The sequence below is a fragment of the Ctenocephalides felis genome, unplaced genomic scaffold (genome assembly GCF_003426905.1).
Source record: "Ctenocephalides felis isolate EL2017-DRISC unplaced genomic scaffold, ASM342690v1 CF-g0.4_SCAFFOLD_01886, whole genome shotgun sequence".
NCBI lineage: Eukaryota > Metazoa > Arthropoda > Insecta > Siphonaptera > Pulicidae > Ctenocephalides > Ctenocephalides felis.
The window spans coordinates 29,239,026-29,262,418 of NW_020538040.1; the positions used below are offsets into that span (position 1 = coordinate 29,239,026).

A 23,393-nucleotide genomic window follows, 5' to 3' on the forward strand; every position below is an offset into this window, starting at 1 on the left:
TTAGAAGACTTTTATTGAATCTAGTCAAACCAACATAAACATTTTGCTAAGGTCACATAACAATATATTAAAAAAAAATACTAAAGGCGCTCGAGAATGTCCCAAAAATTTGCTGATCCACCAGGACACCGAGATAATTAATTTTTTGATTTGAAAATTTGCTTTATTTGACTTAAATATATACATTGAATTTTACATAAAGATACAAATTGTATACACCTATTCTGGGAATATCATTATACTATCATAATGTTCACGGGGTAACGGAAGAAATCAAAGGACTCCGAACCAACCAGCGAAAGACTTGCTTTTCTCAAACATCTCCAGAAGACTCAAAAATACAAAACCCTTAGATTTAGCAAAGTAACATGTAATGTAGACTTATTATTACTTTTCTGCATCTTTTAAATTTTCATATTTAAAATGACCACCACTTGGCAGCATTATGAAATCCTATACCTTATACCAAAATTACTTAATGTTTTACCAGGCAGATTGTAATATGGAAATAAAAAAAAAATTAAATTACCAAACTAAATGGCAACGTGCTTTATAATAGATGTCAATATTATTAAAAGTGTCTAATATCAAATAAAATGATGTTTTCAATATTGGTTTATTGGCCGGCCTTATAATCAAGTACATTAGCCATAACCATACATGTGTACTTCAATAAAATCAAAACTACGTTAAATTGTTATATAAATTCAACTTATTCTTATCTGCATAAAATGCTCCATATGTTCATCTGCCAGAAGTACGTTGATTTGTTGTCAAAATATATTATGCAAGGTAATCAAATATACCATAATCAATATTTGGTATGTGAATTGATTATGTTATAATTATTATTAGTAATACTAACACCGTGCCGAGTATAATAAGTAAGCCAAAAAATTATAATAAAAATGAAAATACAATGTGTAACTACTTTCATTTTTATCGCAAAATATAATCTTATGGAATAAAATCAAGTTATTAGAGCTTGAAAAAATTTGAAACCATGCTCGAGTGATAATTAGAGCAAAGTAATTAAATTTACTTTTTTTATTTACTTGCCGTGGAAAAATTACAATGCGTAGTATTACGTTACAAGAGTAATTAAAAAATCACTATTAATATATTTAGTTCATGTGAAAAATCCAATAGTTTTTTTTTTTTAGAAAAATAAATAAATATAAATATATATGATCCAAGATCCAGGGCTCGCCCGTAGGTAAGCGGTTAAGAGCGACGGAACCTGAATCAGGGGTCCCGGGTTCGATACCCACTTCGAGCAGCCTGTTGTTAGGCAGCAGTGACAACGATTTTCACTTGGAAATATAGATAGCAATACGTTTCAGTAAGTGAAAATAGCCCTTGCCCGGCATTGCTGCACCAATAAAAAGTCAGCCCTATTAGATTAATTCTAATAACAAAATCATCAAATATGGATGAATTAACCATTGGGTTACCATCTAAAAAATACGAAGTAAGGAGAAGTTTTAGCCCAACAGCTTATAGGACGCAAGGTTCTGATTGCTGTTAAACATATTCAAAAAAAAAAAAAAAAAACAAGATCCGGTGAATGAAATCGTCAGTTCGAACCCCGTTCTGGACAATCTGATATCGTGAAGTAGCGATGTCCATTTTCACTTGAAAATACAGATCATATATGTGTTTCCAATTCAAAATAAGCCCATATTGGGCACTGCGGTGTAAAATGGCAATGAGAAACCTCTGACCCTATTCTTCTCTGAATCGAGTTGAAGTTTAACTCAGTTCACGGACCAGCCCAAAGGCAGTACTAACCATCAATATATATGATGAAGTTTACATGAAGTAAAGTCGACTGTTTACTATCAAAATACTGATGTAATATTATTCTTTCGAGTTCGCGATTAAAAATTCATTATACCTTTTATCATCATTAAACAATATCAGTCAATTAAAAATGTTATTAATTTATTAATGCATGAACAAAAATAGAGTAATAAAATCATAAATAATGATAATAGACAAAACAAAGAGATACAGAAATAAATTAATTCATAGAATCAAAGTATAGTACAATTAAGATGTTACACATACATTTTATAAATACAAACTATGTACAAACTCTTAAGCTAATAATTTCCATCGTATAGCGATTTGAACATGTAATTTTTTCAATATATAATAATGCATTATTATTTATTTATGCACATAACACGAAACAATTTTTGTTCGAGTGAAATCTATAAACAAAACTAAATTCTAATTATATGACTACGTTCTTGAAATCCAGAGTTTCTACGCCTCGCGCGCATTGTGAAATGTTTCAAGCATGAATACCGATCGAAATTCATTGGCAATAGATTATTGGAATTATCTATACAAACACATACCTTTTAATGTATGTTGATGGATTAAATATTTATTAAAAATTTTATTTGCAAATTCATGCTGACATACTGAAATCTGGTTCCGATAACAATTTGATAGAAACGTGGGAACAAAATGAAAATTCAACGGTGCACTGATAAATGTAAGTCAGGTATTGTAGATAATCACACTTATAGGAAGTATGTAAAAGTTTTTTTTTTTTAACAGCGATTAGAACTTAAAGGTTCTATTTTTTCCTTTTCTTAGCCTTTTGCCTTTTCTATTCAATATTTTACATTATTTTAATTTTACGAATTCTTTCTTCTATTTACCTCTAATTCCGTCGAACTTTTATATGATATTGGGCTGTTCCATACTTCTTCCATATTTATATACAAATGTATTCAGTTACAAGTATATTATCGTATACAAAATCGTCATTACAATTCATTATTTTCTAGAATGTACCAGGAATCGAACCAACGAACTCCGGCGTGCGAGTCGGACATGCTACTGACTGAGCTATGTCCGCTACCAGGAGTTGTAAATTATTTAAGTAACTACGTGTTTTTTATAGATGACAACCCAAATAGTTGCCTTAATCTTTGTTGATTAATGCTATTATTTTTGTAATAGTGACCTTTTTCTTATTGATGCGGCAATTAGGGGGCAAGGACTATTTTACTTGGAAATATATGGGGCTATCTATATTTTCCCAGTAAAAAAAAACGATGTCACTACTGCTTGACATCATGTTGCTCGAAGCAATGTATCTATCGAGCATGAGATTTCTGATTCAAATCCCAACACTCTGACCACTTATCAGCTAGCCCTTGACAAAAGTTGAAGTATCTGTTAATACGTATTATAAAGTTGCTAAAATTGGAGATATGTAATTCAAAAAATAAATTAGATTTAAAAATGAACATCAATTTTAGCATAATATAAATTTGAATAAAAAAGCATAGCTCACTTGGTAGCGTGTTCGATTCACAGGACAGGGATCTTTGAATCGAATCCTGTCATTGACTTAGAATTTATGAAAAAAAATATATGTAGTTAATTTGAAACTAAATAAAATTGAGAAAAATAGGAATTGCAGAATTTAAATAGCTGAATTGTATTAGGAGTAAGAATAAAAAATATTAGAACATGCTGAGATTAAAAAAAGAATGAAGGAAAAATGGGACGAAGATAAAAGTTGAATAGAATTAGAAATTTGACATGAATGAGCAAAAATTGAGGAAAATAAGAAGAAGAAAAATTAAGAAGAAAATAGAATGTATACAGATTGAAAATGATATAAAAATTAGTACAGAAAGTAAATAAATAAAAATGATGTAGGTAGCTAAATGCTCAGAGTAAGCGAGACCAAATAAAAAAAAAGTCGCTATTGAAAATTCAACAGAAATGTTGAATTATTCTACACAAACTCCTGGCATTTAAAACGTTACCATACACATTGCTATATTGTCCTTTATAAAGTTGTTATATAAGATCTCATTTAGAAATAAGTTCATGCGAATGAAACTCGATATTTCATAGTTGTATCGTGAATTAACTTGGCAGTCATAACCGAATAAAGTTCCCAACTCTAATAACATAACTTATGGAAGCAATACTAGCGACACACTAAAAATTAAAATGTTTTGAACTGAAATAAAATAAAAAATGAGGTGATTTTATATATTATCAGATTTGCTCGAGAACGTAAATCTTGATACTTATTCCGAAAGCAAGTCAACGATCTAACAATAAGTTATAAGTTAAACTCTAACTTGATCGGAGAGAGATGTAGAGTAAGAGATTTCCTGTTACCATTTCACACTGCAGTACAGGCTATTTTCAATTGGGAACATATTTTTGATGTATATTTTTAAGTATATCACTGCGTGAATATTCAAAAGTAAACTATTCCAAACATTCAATTACAACATTTAAATTACCAATTCATTATCAATTATTTACGGATATTTCAAATACCCATTACAATATCAAACATTCATGCATCATGCGAATATACACAACATCAAAATTTACCAATACAAAAGAAAATTCTTCATTATACGAGCAGGCACGCTGTCACAAATTAATGGTGATAAAAAATTCGTTGAGGCGTATTTTTTGAAATTCTGATGCTAAAGTAAATAATAAATAATAAGTAATTTTATTTTTCTACCATTCATTATAAATAAGCTAGGCAAAACATGTTTGATGAATCTGAACCGAAATTGTAGAATGTAATAACTATCTTCCTTGGAGAAGGTACTTACTTTTTAAATTTTGGACGCATCCTTGAAACATTTGTACTTCAATGTATAAAATAAAAATAAAGCCAGAATAACCTAATAAAAACTTAAATTTAACAGCTTCTAGCTGAAACTTTTAATATGATGATATTCACAACTATGCGTGAAAGCTCCCACTTCGGCATTTTTTTTTATTATAAGCAATGATTTATCCCCCCTTAATAATATATATCAAGCTAAGCTAATACTCTAATTATATGAAAATGAGTCTGCTACACTAACATGTGATACGAGAGCAAGAAATCTAACAGTTTATGTCCAACTAGTTTAACAGGATTTCTTATAGGCACTACATATGTTGAGGAAACGCAAGTAGAAAAAGGTAGAGAATTGAAGGTAGGTAGATATTTTCTTAGTCACTGCTGGAAACAATTTGTTTAGAAATTGGATTAACAAGAAATCTAATAAATTTTGCTAATATTACATATTTCAAATAATAATAAATCAGTTTTGTAAAAAAAAATCTAGTAAGTACTAGTACTATATTCAACAAAAATTATCATATTGATAATATTTGTTGGCTGATATAATAAAAAGTAATTAGTCATCAGAAAGTAGTAGACAAGTCGTGGTTTTCAAACTGTGGGGCGCGTTAGAAGGGAGGCGTATAACAGTTTCCAAAATACTCTTTTCGCAAATAAACCAAAAATAACACGAAAATTGAAGAAAAAAAAATTTATGCATATATTTCCATAATATTGCATATCAAATTGTAGCCTGGTAATATCGGTTGATTATTTATTAAACTAGTGGTGTTTAATAAATAATTGCATTGTGCCTCAAGGCAAATTGCAGGAACATCCCCTGCCAAAAATTAATTTTTTTAAAAGATAAAAAAATTTTAAACCTAAAAAAATTTTTTTTGAGGAATTTAAAATTTTTGAATAAAAAAAGACTTTGGAAGCAAAACGTTTTCAAAGCAATCGAACAGCTTTAGCTGCATAGAGTTGAACTAACGAAGCGCGTAAGCGCCGTGTCGCCGTCTTACAGACAAACGATGTTACGGAACAGAAATGTAAACAAAATTGATACACATGCTTAAAATCTCTATAAAATATCTGATAATTTGATGTGCATATGTCTAATGATCATTTTTGTCCGCCAAATGGCTTTTTTTTATTTTTTTCATGATCTCTAAAACCGCTTGACCTACCTTCCCAAAAATGTAATCAATAATTAGTTCTTTATCTTGTCAATGCAAGTAAAATGTTTTTTGAACTATTGAAATCGGACGCACCGCTCTCTTAAAAACTGAGTTACCGTTTTTGGCACTTTTTGCCCCGTATCTTCGGAACGGCTAGACCTGCCTCTGCCAAAAACTATTAATACGAATCGAATTTTAAAATCGGTTGATCCCTGTTCCCGAAATGGTACACGAAAATTTGTACCCACACACACAAACACACATCGATTTTTCCTAAGGTATACCAAAATGTCCAGAAGCCTTTGAAACGTAAAGATATATACAAATTTTCATTTTCGATTTTTTTGAAATTACTATAACTTGCCCTAAGGAAAGTTTTGGAATTGTTGAAAAAATGAAGGGGGGCGCAACATTTTTTTATTCTGATAGGGGTTGGGGGGAATGGTTGGAAACCCTTACGCTATGGCATAAGATACCATTGGCAAATGCTATTTGTTAGCAAAATTCGAGAAATGTGTAAGATTCAAATTTCAACTTGAAGAAGGAAGAAAACCTAAATAAAAATTATGAGGTCATCAGAAATACCAGCATTAAATTCATGCGCATGCAAAAAGCTACGACATTTTAAGTATGATCAATAATTACGAGAAAAACTAACCGCAGAGAAGTTACCAAAAACACGAAAAAATCGAAGTATTGCAGACTCACATCAGTCACTGATACAGATGTGAACTCATATTTAAATTTTTTATATAATTTTTGAGAGACATGTTTTATATGAATATTTAAACAATCTAGTATCGTTAGCATAATGATATGAGATAAGAAAACATTTTGAGAGAAAGTTTTGCATAATTGATTAAAAGAAATTTAGATATTCGATATTATGCATTCAACGATGACAACTATTGATTTTTTTGTCTTACATAAGTGTTGGTTATGTAACAAAATTACTAACGAACAAAATTGCATTAAAACATTTTATAATCCCATATTAAATCGATTTAATAAACGGACCACTTCAAAAATTAATTAGTACACAGATTTATACAAAATGATACAAAAAGCTTATTACACTAAATTTTAATTATACAAAAGCTTGAGCTAAGATAATTGGATGATCCAATTTAGATCTGAACATATTAGCAATTCCATACGAATGTTTTAATGACAGCCTATGTTTCTGTTTGAGAAATGATTGATTTAAAAAATATATAAATCGTAAAACCCGTGGAAGGTCGAGTATTATTAATAGAATCGATAGATTACGCAATGATGTTTTGCTACAAACCTTAAATTACTGCGCATCAATAATATATTATATAGATAATACTTAAGTATTAAAAAAAAACGAGTCAAAATTTTCATATATCTAATAACAAAAAAATGTTTTATTTATTTATTTATGTATTTATTTATTGGCTTCGCTTACTCGAGCTTTTGGTCCACCTACAACATTACTTCTATACACGCATATTTTATACAATCTTCAATTTTATACTATCTTCTTAGTATAAATCCTATTCTTTGTACTTTTTAACGTATCTTCATTCTTCCTTACTTTCCACTCATTTCATCTTCTAAGCTCTTCTTACTTCTACTACTTTAATCTAGTTAATTCTAATTCTCAAATCTTTATACATGATCCTGATTATTTTTACATTCATATTTAAGGTAATACAAGGTGAGTACACCTGAGTAAGTCGACTAAGGTAAGTCGACCTAATTCGCTTTTCTTTACAAAAACTTGAAACGCCTATTTATATCATAATTAATAAGTGCAATTTAGTAGTACACAAACTTGATACCTACGTTTTTTCTTATCATTAAGCCATTTACATATTTACTTAACTTTATCAATGTGTTATAAGTTAATCTAATAAATGAAGTTATATACAAAATAGATATCAAGATTTGCGCATTTACTGGATAAACAATACTATTCTCCTGCACTTTCTGATACATTATTCTCGTTTCTCTCTCATAGCTTCTGCATTCCAAGAAAAATTTTTTTGTCAATCAAAACTTTACTAAAGTTTTATAATACAAAATTGTTGAGGTTTATATAAAAAATATTATATTTATATAAAAAATTAAACCTAAATACAAAAATATAAATTTAAATTTTCCCAGAAGATATGGTCCAATGCTTCTGGTTCTTCTTCACGTTAACACGTGTAAATTCTGTAGTATTACTATCCTCCAAAGTTAGATTTTGCACAACGTGTGTCCCATCTCAAACTTGATATAGTTGGTTGTTCGTGTTACTTTTGTTTTTGATTGTGCATACGTTATACCCTTACTAGTGATGAACAAATTAAAAAAATGCAAGTCAATCCGACTTGTAGTTTTTTCTAAATTTGTGGCACCGCATTGAAAAATCAATTTGAGAAAAACGTATTTAAAGTTTTTAATATAATATACTAAATACACCATTTAATTTAATGTACGAAATACACCATGGTGTTCAAAGATGCTGACACATTAAAAAGGTCATGTGCATGAGGTATTATAATGAAAAAGAGGCAGCTGGCATACAATAGCTCGCGGAACGATAAAAAAACGCTTTCAGAAGATCATACGTATAGAGATGTATATATTTATAACTTCCTCAAAAAATAGATATTGAGATGATTTTTTTTTTTAGATAATTCTAAGGTTTTTAGCTTTCATAAAATCAAAAAATCTCAAAACCGAAACAAAAAAAAAATAAAAAAAGTACAACCCCCTTAAATCGAATGCCAATCCAGTGATTGAACATCCGGGTATGATGATCAAATAAAAATCCCGTTTTTATTTCATCGTTACCAAAGTAGGTGCTTCCATACTAAAATCTACTTACAATCTTGGTAACAATTTCTATTTTATTTTCAAAATAATACTGGAAACATGTGATATTCAACTTGAGGTGAGCGACATAGTTGAACCTCAAAACTTATTTAAATTCATAAAATTCATAAAACGGCATACGCTGATGGTTTTCGTATAATTTCTTTTGTGCCTCATATTGTTCATGGATTCATCGACTGTAACGACAGGAAGACAAAATCGCGATAATGATGCATGACACGAATTTTTCTTCTTCCTTTCAAAAATTTAATGCGCCTTCAATTATTTAATCTTGATGCGCGTGTTTCGAATAATTGCATTTTACTGGTTAATATCCTAGTTAAAAAGAATACTTAATGATGGCATAATTATATGGTGTATAAGCAAGTACTCATATTGTAACATTCCATAGTTTAGGTATTTTAAAGACACAATTATTGTACTTATTGGACTAATAGATTTTGAACGATGTATTCTAAATTAATGAGTATTTTGGAGGAGTCATTTAACTCGATATATAAGAGTTCAATACAATAGCAATGCTTCAAAGATCACATGCACAGCAGTAGACTAGTTCAAGCTCTAAGACGACGAGTTCTAAATTTCTTGTTTGAGTACGCAAGAGCAAAGTAAATATTGATGAAAATTTACTTCACACAACCAGTGAAACTACTAGAGGTCATTTTGATTTTGATAAAAAAATTGCTCTTAATTTCTGATGATTTTACTAATCATGTATGGGGGGCGTCCATTAATCACGTGAGGTTTTTAGGGGAAGGGAGGTTTGACAAAAAATCACGTGGGGGAGAGAGGGGTCTAGCGAGATACCACTATATTTATTTTTTACCTAACTTTTCAAAAAAAAAAAAAAAATACGTTTTTTTCGTAAACTCGAAAAATTTGTTCGGAAAATTTTACGTAAATACACGTGATATTTAGGGCAGGGGGGAGGGCAGGTAATTCTAAATATTATATCACGACGTATCACCAAGGGGGAGGGAGGTACAAAAATCCCTAAAAAAAAAGATCACGTGATTAATGGACGCCCCCTATGTATATAATATATACAAGGATATCTGTACACTTCCTGTGCTTTGTCAAAAATTTCGAAAAGTTAATTACAAAACCGTAATGAAGCGGTGTTAGAATGAAGGTCTTATCTCATATTTCTAAGAAGTATATAAACTGAATTACAAAGTTAAAATTATTTATTTGAATTATATAAGTGAGCTTTGGAATTTTAGCTAGAATTAAAATCAAAATCCTAATTATTTTTTAAATTCAAAATTTTTTTTTGGAAATTAAAAAAAAAAATGAAATTTTATATTGTATAGAAATAATTCCTTCCCAAAAACTAATTGTTTCTTCACACTGTCAACACAAGGACATTCAAATCGGATGCACATCTAATTAGCCCCGTATCTCCGAAACGACTGGACTTGTGTTTGTGAAACTAATCAGCACATCTCCCCATCATTAGGAATCGAATGTTTTTTGAATCATTCAAATCAATTGCCCGAAATCATGGACAAAAAATTGTATCCATACATATGCATACAAACACTTCAATTTAATGTTCAGAAGCTTTTGAAAAGTTAGGGTATGCAGAAAAAATCATTTTTGATTTTTGGTCAATTATAATAACTTACTCTACAAGACGTTAAAAAAAATTAAGTAACAAAGTATACTTATACAAAATCAATTCTAAATCAACATCAATACAATATCCACCATAAAATCCAATATCATGATCAAATGCGAGAAATTCAGTATTAATTTGTAAAAAAAAATAGAAACATGCAAGATAAGCGAAAGTAAATATTTAGAAAATTGATGCGTTGAAAATATTTCAAAAACGCATTGTATATAGATAGATATTTAAGTTTAATTGAAATTGTATATATACACCCATATATCTACAACGGTTTAATAATTCTTTCTCAAAATACAGATAATGAGTATATAATTAAATTATGTGGGAAAAAACATGTTAGTGAAATATTAATTTCATTTGTTTAAATCGCGGTATCTCGCTTGTATTGTTTTATTTCATGCCTATTTTTCTTTGAGCTTAACTTTCACAACCCTTTATCTATTATTACTTCAAATTAGCGCCGTGATATTCCCACCTGCAAAACTTCTTCCTTTCCATTAATTGATGGTTTACTGCGCACAATGTGTTCCTCAAAAGAGTTCAATATACATATTTAGATTACTTTACATTTGTTTGATATTGATACATGCATTTCAATGTAACCAGTTAATACATATTCATTTATTTTTATTTTATTTTATTGGTTTTAATAACAATCAGAACTAATTAGAATTGCATTGTCAGCCATTAGTTTTTCTACTTGACCTAATGTTTTTCATAAGGGAAACCCATCGATTAACCATTCTCTTATTTTCTAATAGTTAATAGTATATGCTACAGCTATACAGCCCACGAAAAGCGATTTTCTTGAAAAAAATTTGAGATTATATTTGAAATCTTTAACCTCAAGTAGAAATTTGATATCATGCTGCCTGAGGTCGGGTTTGGCCGAGTCGTAGATCGAACCATCAAACCGCTGTTTCCATGCATTACCAATAAACCAAATAAAACAAATAATATTAAATAATAAAACCAAGCTCTTTGAGTTTTAGTCAGTTTAAATTAAGGACAATTATCTTTTGTACACAACAAAAGTTTTAGAATATAAACGCACTCATCTAAAGACGCATTGCAACAAGTTATTTTCCGTCAGATACAGCGCAATGAAGCTGAAGCGTTCGCTTTTCAAACAGAACAGCTGTGATAAAACAATTTATTAACATTTTAATATTACCAAACATCGTGACAAGTGCAAAACAGACTTTGCCAAGGAAGAAATGCCACTACCTACTGCAATTACGTGTACCACCTCATATGTGACTGGCAGAGGTCAATGCCTTAGGAAGAATAAATGATGAATGAATCATTTTCTCAGTGGCTAATTCTACGTAGCAGATGCTGATGTAATAGAATGAGTACTGATAATCAGTCTATACTAGTATGTTACTCAAAACGCGTTGAATATTATATACATAAATTCATAAGCAACATCGAACATTTAAAACTTTTTTATGTATGCTCGCGTGCAGAGTTTACTTTTCCAATATTCATTTGAAGAAATACAGTTTTATTCTTTATTTAAAGCACTGCGTTACAATACGTCCAAGAAAAAAACGCAAAAAAGTTGATCAAAAAAATGTAGGTGCTTTGTTCCAACATGAGCTAAATTATCAATTTTTTTTAATATTCTTTTTTTTGAACAGCAATCAGAACCCAATAGTCCTATAAGCTGTTGTGCTGATTTGACTTAATATTAGTCAGTTTGACAGATGGCAACCCAATCAGTTGTCACATCTCTATATGATATATTATTATTACAATTTCTGTAATAGGGCGAGTATTTTTATTGGCGCATCAATGCCGGGTGAGGGCTATTTTCACTTGGAAACATATTGCTATCTATACTTCCAAGGGAAAATCGTTGTCACTGCTGCCTGACAACAGGCTGCTCGAAGTGGGTATCGAACCCGGGACCTCTGATTCAGGTCCCCATCGCTCTTAACCGCTTACCTACGGGCGAGCCCTAAATTAGCAATAAATCATTATGTTGTACTTAAAACATAAAAGTAACCATTATAATCAAGACAAAAATCTCGCATTGTGTTAAAATGTATGAGTTTGCATATGCAATTAGCTTGCCCAAGTAAAAATTAAAATATATACATAAATAAATTTTTAACTCTGTAAATATATGCAGTATGTGTATCCACAGTTCAATGCAGTTCTGCATTGTTTTGAGAATGAGGGTATCGTCTGAAGTTAAAAAAGTAAAATTATGAAGTTAAAAAAACAATAAACTAGTGGTGAATGGCATCGTGCCTTAAGGCAAATTGCTGGAACTTCCCGTACCGTAATAAAATATTCGAGGAATATTAAATGTTTTCAAATGGATTATTTTTTCAAATACTGTAACATATATGTTTACAGAAAACTAAATAAACAAAACTCAATCAATCGAATTTAAAATGAAGTACATTGTCTAATATTTATAAGAATTATATAAACTGAATTGCAAAATTAAAATTATATATTTCCAGTATATTAGTAAGCTTAAGAACTTTAGCTAGAAAAAAAATTAAAATTCAATTTATTTTCGATATTCAAATTTTTTTTTTCGGAAATTAAAAAAAAAATCCCAAAAGCAATCGTTTCGTCAACACAAGCAGAAAGTTTTTTGAATCATTGCTTACTTCTCTCAAAAACTGAAATTTTTTGCACATTTAGCTCGGTATCTCCGAAACGGCTGGACCTGCCTTTGCCAAAAACTAATCAGCACATCTCCCTATAATAGGAATCAGTTGATTTGTGCGCCCGAAAACGTGGACAAAAAATTATATCCATACAAACATACATACACTCACACACACACACATCACACACGCCCTTATACCGTCTCAGTACTATAAGAATTGCTTGCGCATTTCGCACAATATCGGCGGAAGCAGTGTGCGTCATTTCAGGAACTGTGCCTCTCTTAGTCTTAGCAGAGGAAAGACGGACAATTTACCATAGAAGACATCAACAACTGTGTCCTGAAAAGTTAAGATTAGAAGAACGGCAGAACAGCATTGACCGATGGCAGCGACTGTGGGATGTCGCTGTAAAGGGCAGATGGACGCATCGTCTCATTCCTAACATCAAAGTCTGGCTAAGTCGCAAGCACGGCGAAGTAAACTATTATACTACGCAAATGCTATCGGGGCATGGCTGTTTTCGAGCCTACCTACACCGATTCAAGCACGATAGCTCGCCGGATTGCCCATATTGTTTGGGCGAAATCGAAGATGCTGAGCACGTGTTCTTCGTGTGCCCGCGATTTGGTGCTCTACGGGATGATGTGGAGGAGACATTGAGACGCACAATTACCCCAGGTAATGTTGTTGAAGTGATGCTGACAAGTGAAGCTGCTTGGAACGCCATAGACAGATTTGCGAGAGACGTTTTAATGGACCTGCGTTCTATAGAGAGAGAAAGGACGAATGGGACTTCGCCCATTTAAAAGATAAGTAAAATGTTTATGAATTATAACATTGTTTATAACAAGTTAAGAATTGTAACATTCTAGATCCTCCCCCCACGAAGTAATGCCTAGCGGCGGTTTCCGTGGGGACCAGAGGCAGGGGCAAAGCGGAGGTTTTAGTCGGTATTATACCAGGGCGGTATCGAGTCCGACATACCCAGACAGAAGACCGGTCTGGGATGCATAAAAGCATTTCCTTCGCTATACAAAAAAAAAAAAAAAAAAAACACACATCAACTTTTTCTGAGGTATGCCAAAATGTTCAGAAACCTTCAAAACGTGAAAATTTTCTATTTCGATTTTTAAACGATTACAATAACTTATGCTATGGGAAGTTAATTAGCAACTTGGGTAAAGCAACTGCAGATGATTCGTCTTATATAATTTTCTTCAAATAAAAATAAATCCAGGTCGAATAATTCGAACTTTCCCAGATTTTCTTCAAACAGTGACAAACAATCGTGAACTTTTAGAATAAAATCGATGTCATATATAGAAAAAAATATAATTAATGCATTACAAAAAATATTTCATATTTTTAGTAGTTTTCTCTGTAAATAAGAATGATCTAGTTGAAAGAGACCAACGTACATTTGCAAATATATCTAGAACATTACTTAAACAAATTCATCCCCAAAATACCCATTTATGTCATAAGCAGAGGTATACTGAAGTAACTAGAAATTGTTAGCAAACCATTGCATAACCGGATAACAAATTAATAATAACTCCAGTAACCGCATTTAATGCGGAGCTAATTAGCATAGCAAACAGATTTGTGGAACAACTAAACATTGTCGCAAAATCAAGAATGATTTGTTCGTGACAGAATGGTCTAGAAGTTTATGATTGACATTGTTTATTCTGTAAAGTAGAAATTGATTAGATAGATGACATAATTATAAGTTCTCAGTTAGATATTCACGATAGCTTTGTAAATTCAATTCTATGTATTTTCTATGAATATTAATACTCTTGCATTGTTTTGTTGTACAATAATTATGCGCAATTCATCTTCAAGTTGGAATAAAATCTGCAAGAACCTGCGTTAAATTGTAAAAACAAATCATAAACGTAGACAAATCGTAGACGAAAACCGTTTTTGCTTACAATGCAAAAGAATAAAACAATCAGCAAGAATCATTAACGCTGTAGTAACTCGATTTTATTTCTTTTATTCATAATTTATAAATAAAAGAAATGAAATCGAATTACTACAGCGTTAATGATTTATAAATTATAAGTAACACATATTTTATGTAATTTCCCACACATGCCGCATAGAAAATTCCTCATGATATCAATATATCATATGCATTGCACAAAGAATGTATCATAAAATTACACAATTATATTTATTACAACACAAATTAGAGATTAAACATTAAATTAAAATTTAGGTACTAAAAGTTTAATTTATATGTACTGTGAAAATTAGCCAAAAGAAAGCTAAAAAGCAAATTCTTAGCGATTTATTATTAGTTTTCGCTTAGAAACTTTCATTTTAAGTATATTTGTCCACTGACCATATTAGTTTATAAAACTAGCACAAATCGCGAAACAAAACGAATGTTACAGTACCTTAAGGCAAATTGCTGGAACTTCCCCTACCGCGAATTTAAACTTTTTAAAAGCTTTAAATTTTTTTTGAAAACTTTTAAACAATTAGATTTTTGAATATTTTGAAATGCTTAAAAAAAAAAGACTTCTTTGTAAAATTTGAAATATTTTTTTTGTATTTTGAATTTTTTCAAGCAATCGCTTTGCGTAGTTGTTTTAGAGATGAAATATCGGGGCGCGTAAGCGCTGCGTCATTTCTTTAACGGGTGAACATAAATCTTGGTGTGGAACCCATAGAAATGTAAACAAAACTCATACTCATTATTAAAATCTCTATAAAATATCTGATAATTTACGTCTAATGATCATTTTTGATCGTCAAAGGATTTTTTTTATTTTTTACTTTGAAAGCCAGAAACCGCTGAACCTGCCTTCACAAAAATTCCACGAGTTCTTTAGCAAAATGTTTTTTTGAGTAATTTAAGTCGGGCTGTGTTACCACTTTTTGCCCCGTATGCTTGAAATGGCTGGGCCTGCTTTTGCCAAAAACTAATCAGCACGTCTCCCTAACAGTAGGAATCGAATCAGTCGAATCGGCTGATCCGTGTTCTCGAAATTGTCGACGAAAAACTACCGCACATACATACATACATACACACAAAACATTCATTTTTTATAAAGTATGCCAGAATGTTCAAGAACCTTTAAAACGTATAAATAATACATAAAAACACATTTTCGATTTTTTGCGATTACTCTAACTTACACTACGGAAAGTTTAAAAAAGTAAACTATCCAACGAGGCTTCAAACTAAGCTAAGATGGCGCCAATTTATCGTAAAAACTTGATTACGAAATAATAGAAACAATAATTTTTATAGTAAAGAAATTGAAGGAGTTTGTGTAGAATAATATGATGAAATATGTCATTGAGAATTTGATACATTTGATAATAATAAACAATTACTAACAAAGCGCAAGCATTTCGCACATTTTGGTGAAATCAGGTCAAGGAAAAATGTACATTTTCGAACGATTTAGGCCGCCACCGCTGCCGCAAAATAAAATCGCAAAGAAATTGTGATCGTTGCTGATATTGTGTAGAACAGCGCGTTTCGCTTCAACAAGAAGAGAGCGTGGTCGGCGAATAAAACGAAAGTTCTCCTCTTGAAATAAAGAAACACACAATGCATGATAGAAGCTAGTTGTTGTGGAAAAAATTAGAACGATATCAATTTATACATTTATGGTTGCAAAAACATCCGTGTTTTGCGCCAACAAAATTATTAAAATTGTTCCAATGAACATTGAAATTTGATATTATATATTCAGAAAAAATCAGAGTGTTTATAGTATACGCGGTTGTATATAGTATAAATCAATACTAATTAGAAACCCAAAACAAACTTCAAATAATGCATCTGATAAACAATATATAAGTCAACAAAGTAGATGTTGATCCTGTTATCAAGCTTCTGTATAAATTCTTTCAGTGTATTACTGCATTTATAAAACAATCCAGAATTCCCAGTGGAGAATTCTTTTCATCATTGCAAATTGATATTACAAATAATCTAACAAAGGTTGAAAACCGTTTGTGCAATTTAAAGAAATGAGTTTTCGCGCCACTGTCTAAGAAATTCTACTTCAACAAAATAATTATAAAATGGAAGGAAAAACGATACATTTAGTAGTTTTGTGTGTGTATAGTAATTATAAAAATTTAACTAGTGGTGCATGGCATCGTGCCTTAAGGCAAATTACTGAAACTTCCCGCATCGAAAATTAAATTTTTTAATAAATCTGAAAAAAATAGATTTTTGATCTATTCGTTTTCTTTTCAATCGTTTTAAAAAATATGTGAACAAAATTTGTACTTCACATTAAAAACTTTATAAAAATCTAATGATCGAAAAGTTTTTTACTTTTTTATTATTATTATTGGATTTCCAAAACCGCTAGACCTGCCTTCCCAAAAATTTAATCAGTTCTTCATTTGGTCAATAGCAATAAAATGTTTTTTGAATCATTCAAATCGGACGCTCTGTTATCTCAAAAACGAAACTACCATTTTAGGCTCTATTTGCCCCGTATCTTCGAAAACGCTGGACTTACCTTGGCCGAAAACTAATGAACACGTCTTCCCATCAAAACGAATCGAATGCTTTTTGAATTATTCTAATTGGTTGATCCGCGATCCCAAAAACTAGCAAAATTTCTTCAATAAATATTTATTACACAAACTATTCTTAGTTACTTTAGTAAACCAATTGCAAAATAAGGATATTATTGTTAGTTGCAGGGAAAAATATTGTTTTTATAACCGTGCACGAAAATCATACGCTAAGGGGGCGTCCATTATTCACGTGAGGTTTTTGGAGGGTGGGGGGTGGTTTGTTTTGACAAAAAATCACGAAATATCACGTGGGGAGGGAGGGGTCTAGTAAGATATAACGTGCATTTAATTCTTAATTTTTTTTGAAAAATATTAAACCATTTTTTAAAAGAATCAAAAGTTTTACCATTTTTTCTCGTAACTAAAACTACACATGATGTTTGGTGGGGAGAGGGGGGTTAATTTTAAATATCACCACGTATCACCAAGGGGAAGGGGGGTCCAAAATTCCTTAAAAAATCGATCACGTGATTAATAGATGCCCCCTAACACGGCTTACTATTTCAATATTACAAATATACGATCTGAAAACCTACACTTTTGCTCTACTTGAAGTTTCATTCTACTAATTATAAGAGGATCATATAAGATATCTTAAAACCACGTGTTCGTCTCGTTCATTCGACATGTTGTCACTCCGTTTATGATCGAGAAGAACACGTGGTGTTTAGATAATATTTCAAAAATGAAGAAATTACAAAATGCAATTGATATATGATCCTCTTACAATTAGTTGTCCACATGTTGACCTTTCTTTGCAAATACATAATTTTCTAAGAAAAATGTGACATTTCTCTTCTATATAGACTCGGAGCAGTCAGTACATACATATATACATACATAAATACATATGCATTGCAATATTTTAATAATTGTAATGCCAAAACATTTATTACCATGATGCACATCCTCATACCATTGAATATTAGTTGAATCTATTATTAGATATTATATTAGATATTTTACTTAATATTTTACAAATTATTTACTTAATTTTAATTATTTTGATTCCCCAATGAATGAAGCATAGGATGTTAGCCGAATCGTATGGATTAATTTTTAGCAACTCGTAGGATTTTTATTATTTGTAGCCAACCTTTAAACTCAACTCACATTATACAACATGAAACTTAATATATACAGGTTGTCCCAGACCTCAATAACATGTCGAAACGGGATGATAGTATTGATACCAACTGTCCAAAAAACGTGAGAATTTTTTTTTAAAACCTTTAAACTCATATCATATGACATAAAACTCAATATATACAGGGTGTCCCAGACCTTAACAATATGTAGAAACGGAATGATTGTATTGAACTGAACTGTCCTGAAAAGAGAAAAAAAAAATGTCACGTTGTTTCGGAATTGAGCTTTGAAATTAACAAAATTAGTAACAATTAATCAAAATAACCGAAAAATGGTCATAATTTCACTAGAACTCTTGGATGCACTTAAAAGCTCATAATTTCCAAAAAACGTGAGAATTTTCTTTTTAAACCTTTAAACTCATATCATACGACATAAAACTCAATATATACAGGGTGTCCCAGACCTTAACAACATGTCGAAACGGGATGATAGTATTGAACTTAATGTCCTGAAAAACTTTAGAGAAAAAAAATCTCACGTTGCTTGGAAATTTTGAGCTTTAATATGAACACAATTAATAGAAATTAACTAAAATAACCGAAAAATGGTCATAATTTCACCAGAACTCTAGGTTGCACTTAAAAGCTCATAACTTCCAAAAAGACGTGAGATTCTTTTTCCAATTTTTTTTTCAAGACAGTAAAGGTCAATACTATCACACCGTTTCGGCTTGACGTCAAGGTCTGGGACACCCTGTAAAGATTTTATGTTTTTAATCAATAACCTGGTATTTACAATTCAAATACGGTCCACTGTATAACAAGGTATGAGATTGTAAATAATTAAAAATCTACATATAAAACTTAACTATTTTTGTCAGACAAGCAGACCGCACAATTGCTATAACTATAAACATAAAGAATATCAAGTTCAGCACTGACTAAAGAAGCCGCCGAATATGTGAAGCCAATAAAAAAATATTGCGCGTTGATTCCTCTACGGTTGGCGAGGCAATACAACTTGTATAGGAACCTGCGCGTCATAGACAAACATGTTCAAAACAGGAGAGGTATTTCTATCCACAAGAAACAAATACTACGAAATTTTAAGTTACTTTAATTTCCTCCACCGTATAATCGACATTCCCGAGCCCAAGAACGAAATGAGAACAAAAAAAATTCAAACCAAGTCCAAGAAACACGTACTTCAGTCCTTATGAATTATTCAAAAATACTTATTCTCATGGAACCATAATAATGTACATTAAAATTAAACATTTTTATTCGATAAAAAAATTAAATATTTATAAATCGGTTGGTCAATTACTAGTTATCGATTTAATTAAATCTATATTTATTGTATAAATATATTCATTTTTATCTATTTAAATCTCAAACTTGGTGAATAGCATCGTGAATCAAGGTGTGGAGGAGGGAGGCTTGACAAAACATCATGAAATATCACGTGGGGGGAGAAGAGGGTTCAAGTAATATATCATGAGTATTCATTTTTTACCTCAATTCAAAAAAAAAAGTTTTTTCTTAAAAAAAAAATTACGTTTTTTTCTATGAATTAAATGCACGTAATGTGTGTCCTCCTTCAATGTCCAAAATCTCAAATTTTAAAAAGATTTAAAATTGAAATTCAAACTTTAAAACTTCGAAGAAGATTTTTCTGAATTTTGTTATTTTAGAAAAATTTGAATTTTATTTTTTAAAAAATTGTTTTTTTTTTTCAAAGCAGTCGCGCTTCGTCGCTGTTTAGAGACGACATATCGAAGCGAGTAAGCGCCGTGTCGCTTTCTAACGGCTAAACAATTTTAAAATTGTTACTGAACCCGTAGAAATGAAAACAAAATTTGTACATATTATTAAAATCTCGATAAAACATGCGATAATTTGATGTGTGTATGTCTATAATGTTCATTCGCAAAATCGATTTTTTTTACTTTTTTCATTGGATCTCTGAAACCGCTAGACCTGCCTTCACAAAAATTTCATCAATTTTTCATTTCGTCAATATAAACGAAATGTATCATTCATATCAGACGTTTCTCATTCTCTGAAAAATTGAAGTATCATTTTTGGCACTTTTTGCCCTGCATCTTCGAACCAACTGGACCTGCCTTAGCCAAAAACTAATTAGCACACGTCTTCGAATGTTTTATTGAAATTTATCGAATCATTCAAATCTGTAGAGCCGTGTTTTCGATATCGTCGACGAAAATTTTGTATCAAAACACACACACCTAAATTTTTTCTAAGGTGTTCCAAAATGTTCAGAAACCTTTGAAACGCACAAATAAATAAAAAATTACATTTTAGATTTTTTTTGCGATTAGTGTAACTAATCCTACAGGAATTTTATGTGACATTTATCTATATGATATTTATAACTAATTGTGTGTAGTATTTATCTCTATAATATTTTGAAGACAATATCCAAATTATAATTTCATCCAATAATATATATGTCTTACCTCTTACATAATAATTTGCTTAGACGTCTTACATAATAATTATGACTATCCTTATATAATCACACATAAATACAAAAATTACTTCATAATCTATATTCAAGGTTTAGGTTTTGATAGAAGAGGAATCAAAAATATTCTTTTTAAATTCCAAATTTTTATGCAATTAGCAGAATTTGAACCGATTTACGTACGCAACGAACAAATTTATTAAATTCCGTATTGCACATGTTGCATGCAAAGAAATTGTATAATATTAATTCGTATTATGTATCGGTATTGAACAACTTACTTCCTCCTTGCATCATTTTGTAGAATTTGCTTTCGATATGCAACTGCGGGTGCTTTTCTTTGATGCATTCTAATTTAATAGCGACTTCCTCTCCTGTAGTAATACTTGTTCCTAAAAAATAAGAAATTCAATATAAATGATTTATAATTATGCACATATTAATAAACAATATGTTAAAGTATTGAGGATCAATTTTAGTACACCACTGCGTAACTATAGAGATCATAGGTAAATGACAGAGCCATGCCGCCTGTGTGCGAGCATTTTTTGGCCGCCCTTGAAAATAACATAATAAGAAAATATCAAATATTTTCTCACAAAAAAATTCGACTTGTAATTTTTATGTTTTCTCTACGTTTCTAGTCATTCTGAATCGTTTGAGGCCAAATTTGAGAAAAAATGTGTGTATATGAGCCGATATTTGAAAAACGGTTAAATCGATTTCAAAAATTTAAAAGTCATTTGATGTAACTAGATAATGACTACCGTCTATCAGTTTTGTACAACAATTGTCCAAGCCGTTTCTAATCAACAGAGAAGTGTACAAATTTTCGTACACGTTTTAGCCAAAAATCCTGCATCGTTTTTAAGGGGGTATTCTACTGTAGAAGCATGAATTTCGCCCGGTTTTTGAAGCGCTGTATAAAGGAAACAAATAATATATTTACTATCGATTTTTTTATCATTTGTTTATTGATATTTTATTATTACACAAAAAAATAATTAAAAAAAAAATTAAAATTCACAAAGTTATGAGCAATCAAAGAGGCCACGTCACTAAAACGGCTATAACTCAGGAAATAATAGTAGTTTTGAAAAATCCTTTCAATGACATATTTTTGAATAACTAAACTTTGAAAATATGAAACAAAAATTTTTTCGATTTTTTCAAAATTCAGAAACTGAAAGGTATCATTTGGGAATCGTGCTGATTAGTTTTAAGAGATCGGTCGGATCGTTTCTTCGTATTTAATTGTTAAATTTTTTTACCATAATATTTATAAAACATTTATAGAGATCATGATCTCAAATATAACTAAATATTTCGACCCTATGACAAGTCGTTATAATTTTCAAAATATTATCAGAGTTTGAAAAAATGAGCAGAACTTTTTCAGGTGAGGCAAAATTTCATCGACGTTTTCTTAGAAACGTGCAATACTTTATGAAAATTCGATAAAAGCACTCGTGCTGGTTAATTTTGCCGCACGATCGGCCGAGCCGTTTTTTTTTAGAGTTGTCAAAAAAGTGTCAAATTTTTCGTCCCCGTTAAAGCCTAAATTCGTGAATCGATTTTGAAAATTCAAAAACCATTACAAAGGTACTATTTGAGAATCGAGCTGATTAGTTTTTGTCAATGATCGGTCAAGTCGTTTCTCAGTTACTGATTGACTTTTTATTTCGGCGATTTTGAATCCTGTTCTTAATGAACATACTACACGTTTATTTTTTGTTCAATAATATTTAATTTTTAAGGGGGTATTCTACTGTAGAGGCATGAATTTCGCCCGGTTTTTGAAGCGCTGTATAAAGGAAACAAATAATATTTTTACTATCGATTTTTTTTATCATTTGTTTATTGATATTTTATTATTACATAAAAAAAAATATTAAAATAAAATAATTAAAATTCACAAAGTTATAAGCAGTCAAAGTGGGGTCTGAAAAAAAAGAGGGTGTCCTGGCGTGCATGATTCCAACCCTCCTGGTGATTTGAAACATAAAAAATAGATGGATTCTTAATTATTATAGATGCCGCTATCGTATGACCCTTGGATAAGTTAAAAAAAATTTTTGTTTGAATGGCGGCAGTTTGAAAAAAAAATTATTTTTTTCATGTTTTTTTAACAATTCCGAATTTTTTAAAAATACTAAATGAAAAGTTATAGTTTTGGACAAGGTCCACGCGACAAAGCGATGTATAGAGAAGATCCTCTCCAAATTTGAAGTAAGTTGGTTCATTAGAACTCAAGATATCCTTACCGCCAGCTCGAAAAAAGTAGTTCCGAGAAAAACGCGTTCAAAGTTTTGAGACAAGTCGGACCCAAACCAAGGCCA

At 30.7% G+C, this 23,393-nt stretch overlaps 1 protein-coding gene across 1 annotated transcript in view; it reads right to left on the minus strand.

Annotated features, from left to right (window-relative positions):
* The window catches only part of LOC113376644 (casein kinase I-like), a 53,119-nt gene that overhangs the window by 27,268 nt on the left and 2,458 nt on the right, over positions 1-23,393 (minus strand). The window contains exon 2 of the mRNA XM_026616640.1: positions 21,336-21,446. Within this exon, the coding sequence (XP_026472425.1) occupies positions 21,336-21,446 (111 nt within the window). The remainder of the gene's footprint in view (positions 1-21,335; positions 21,447-23,393) is intronic.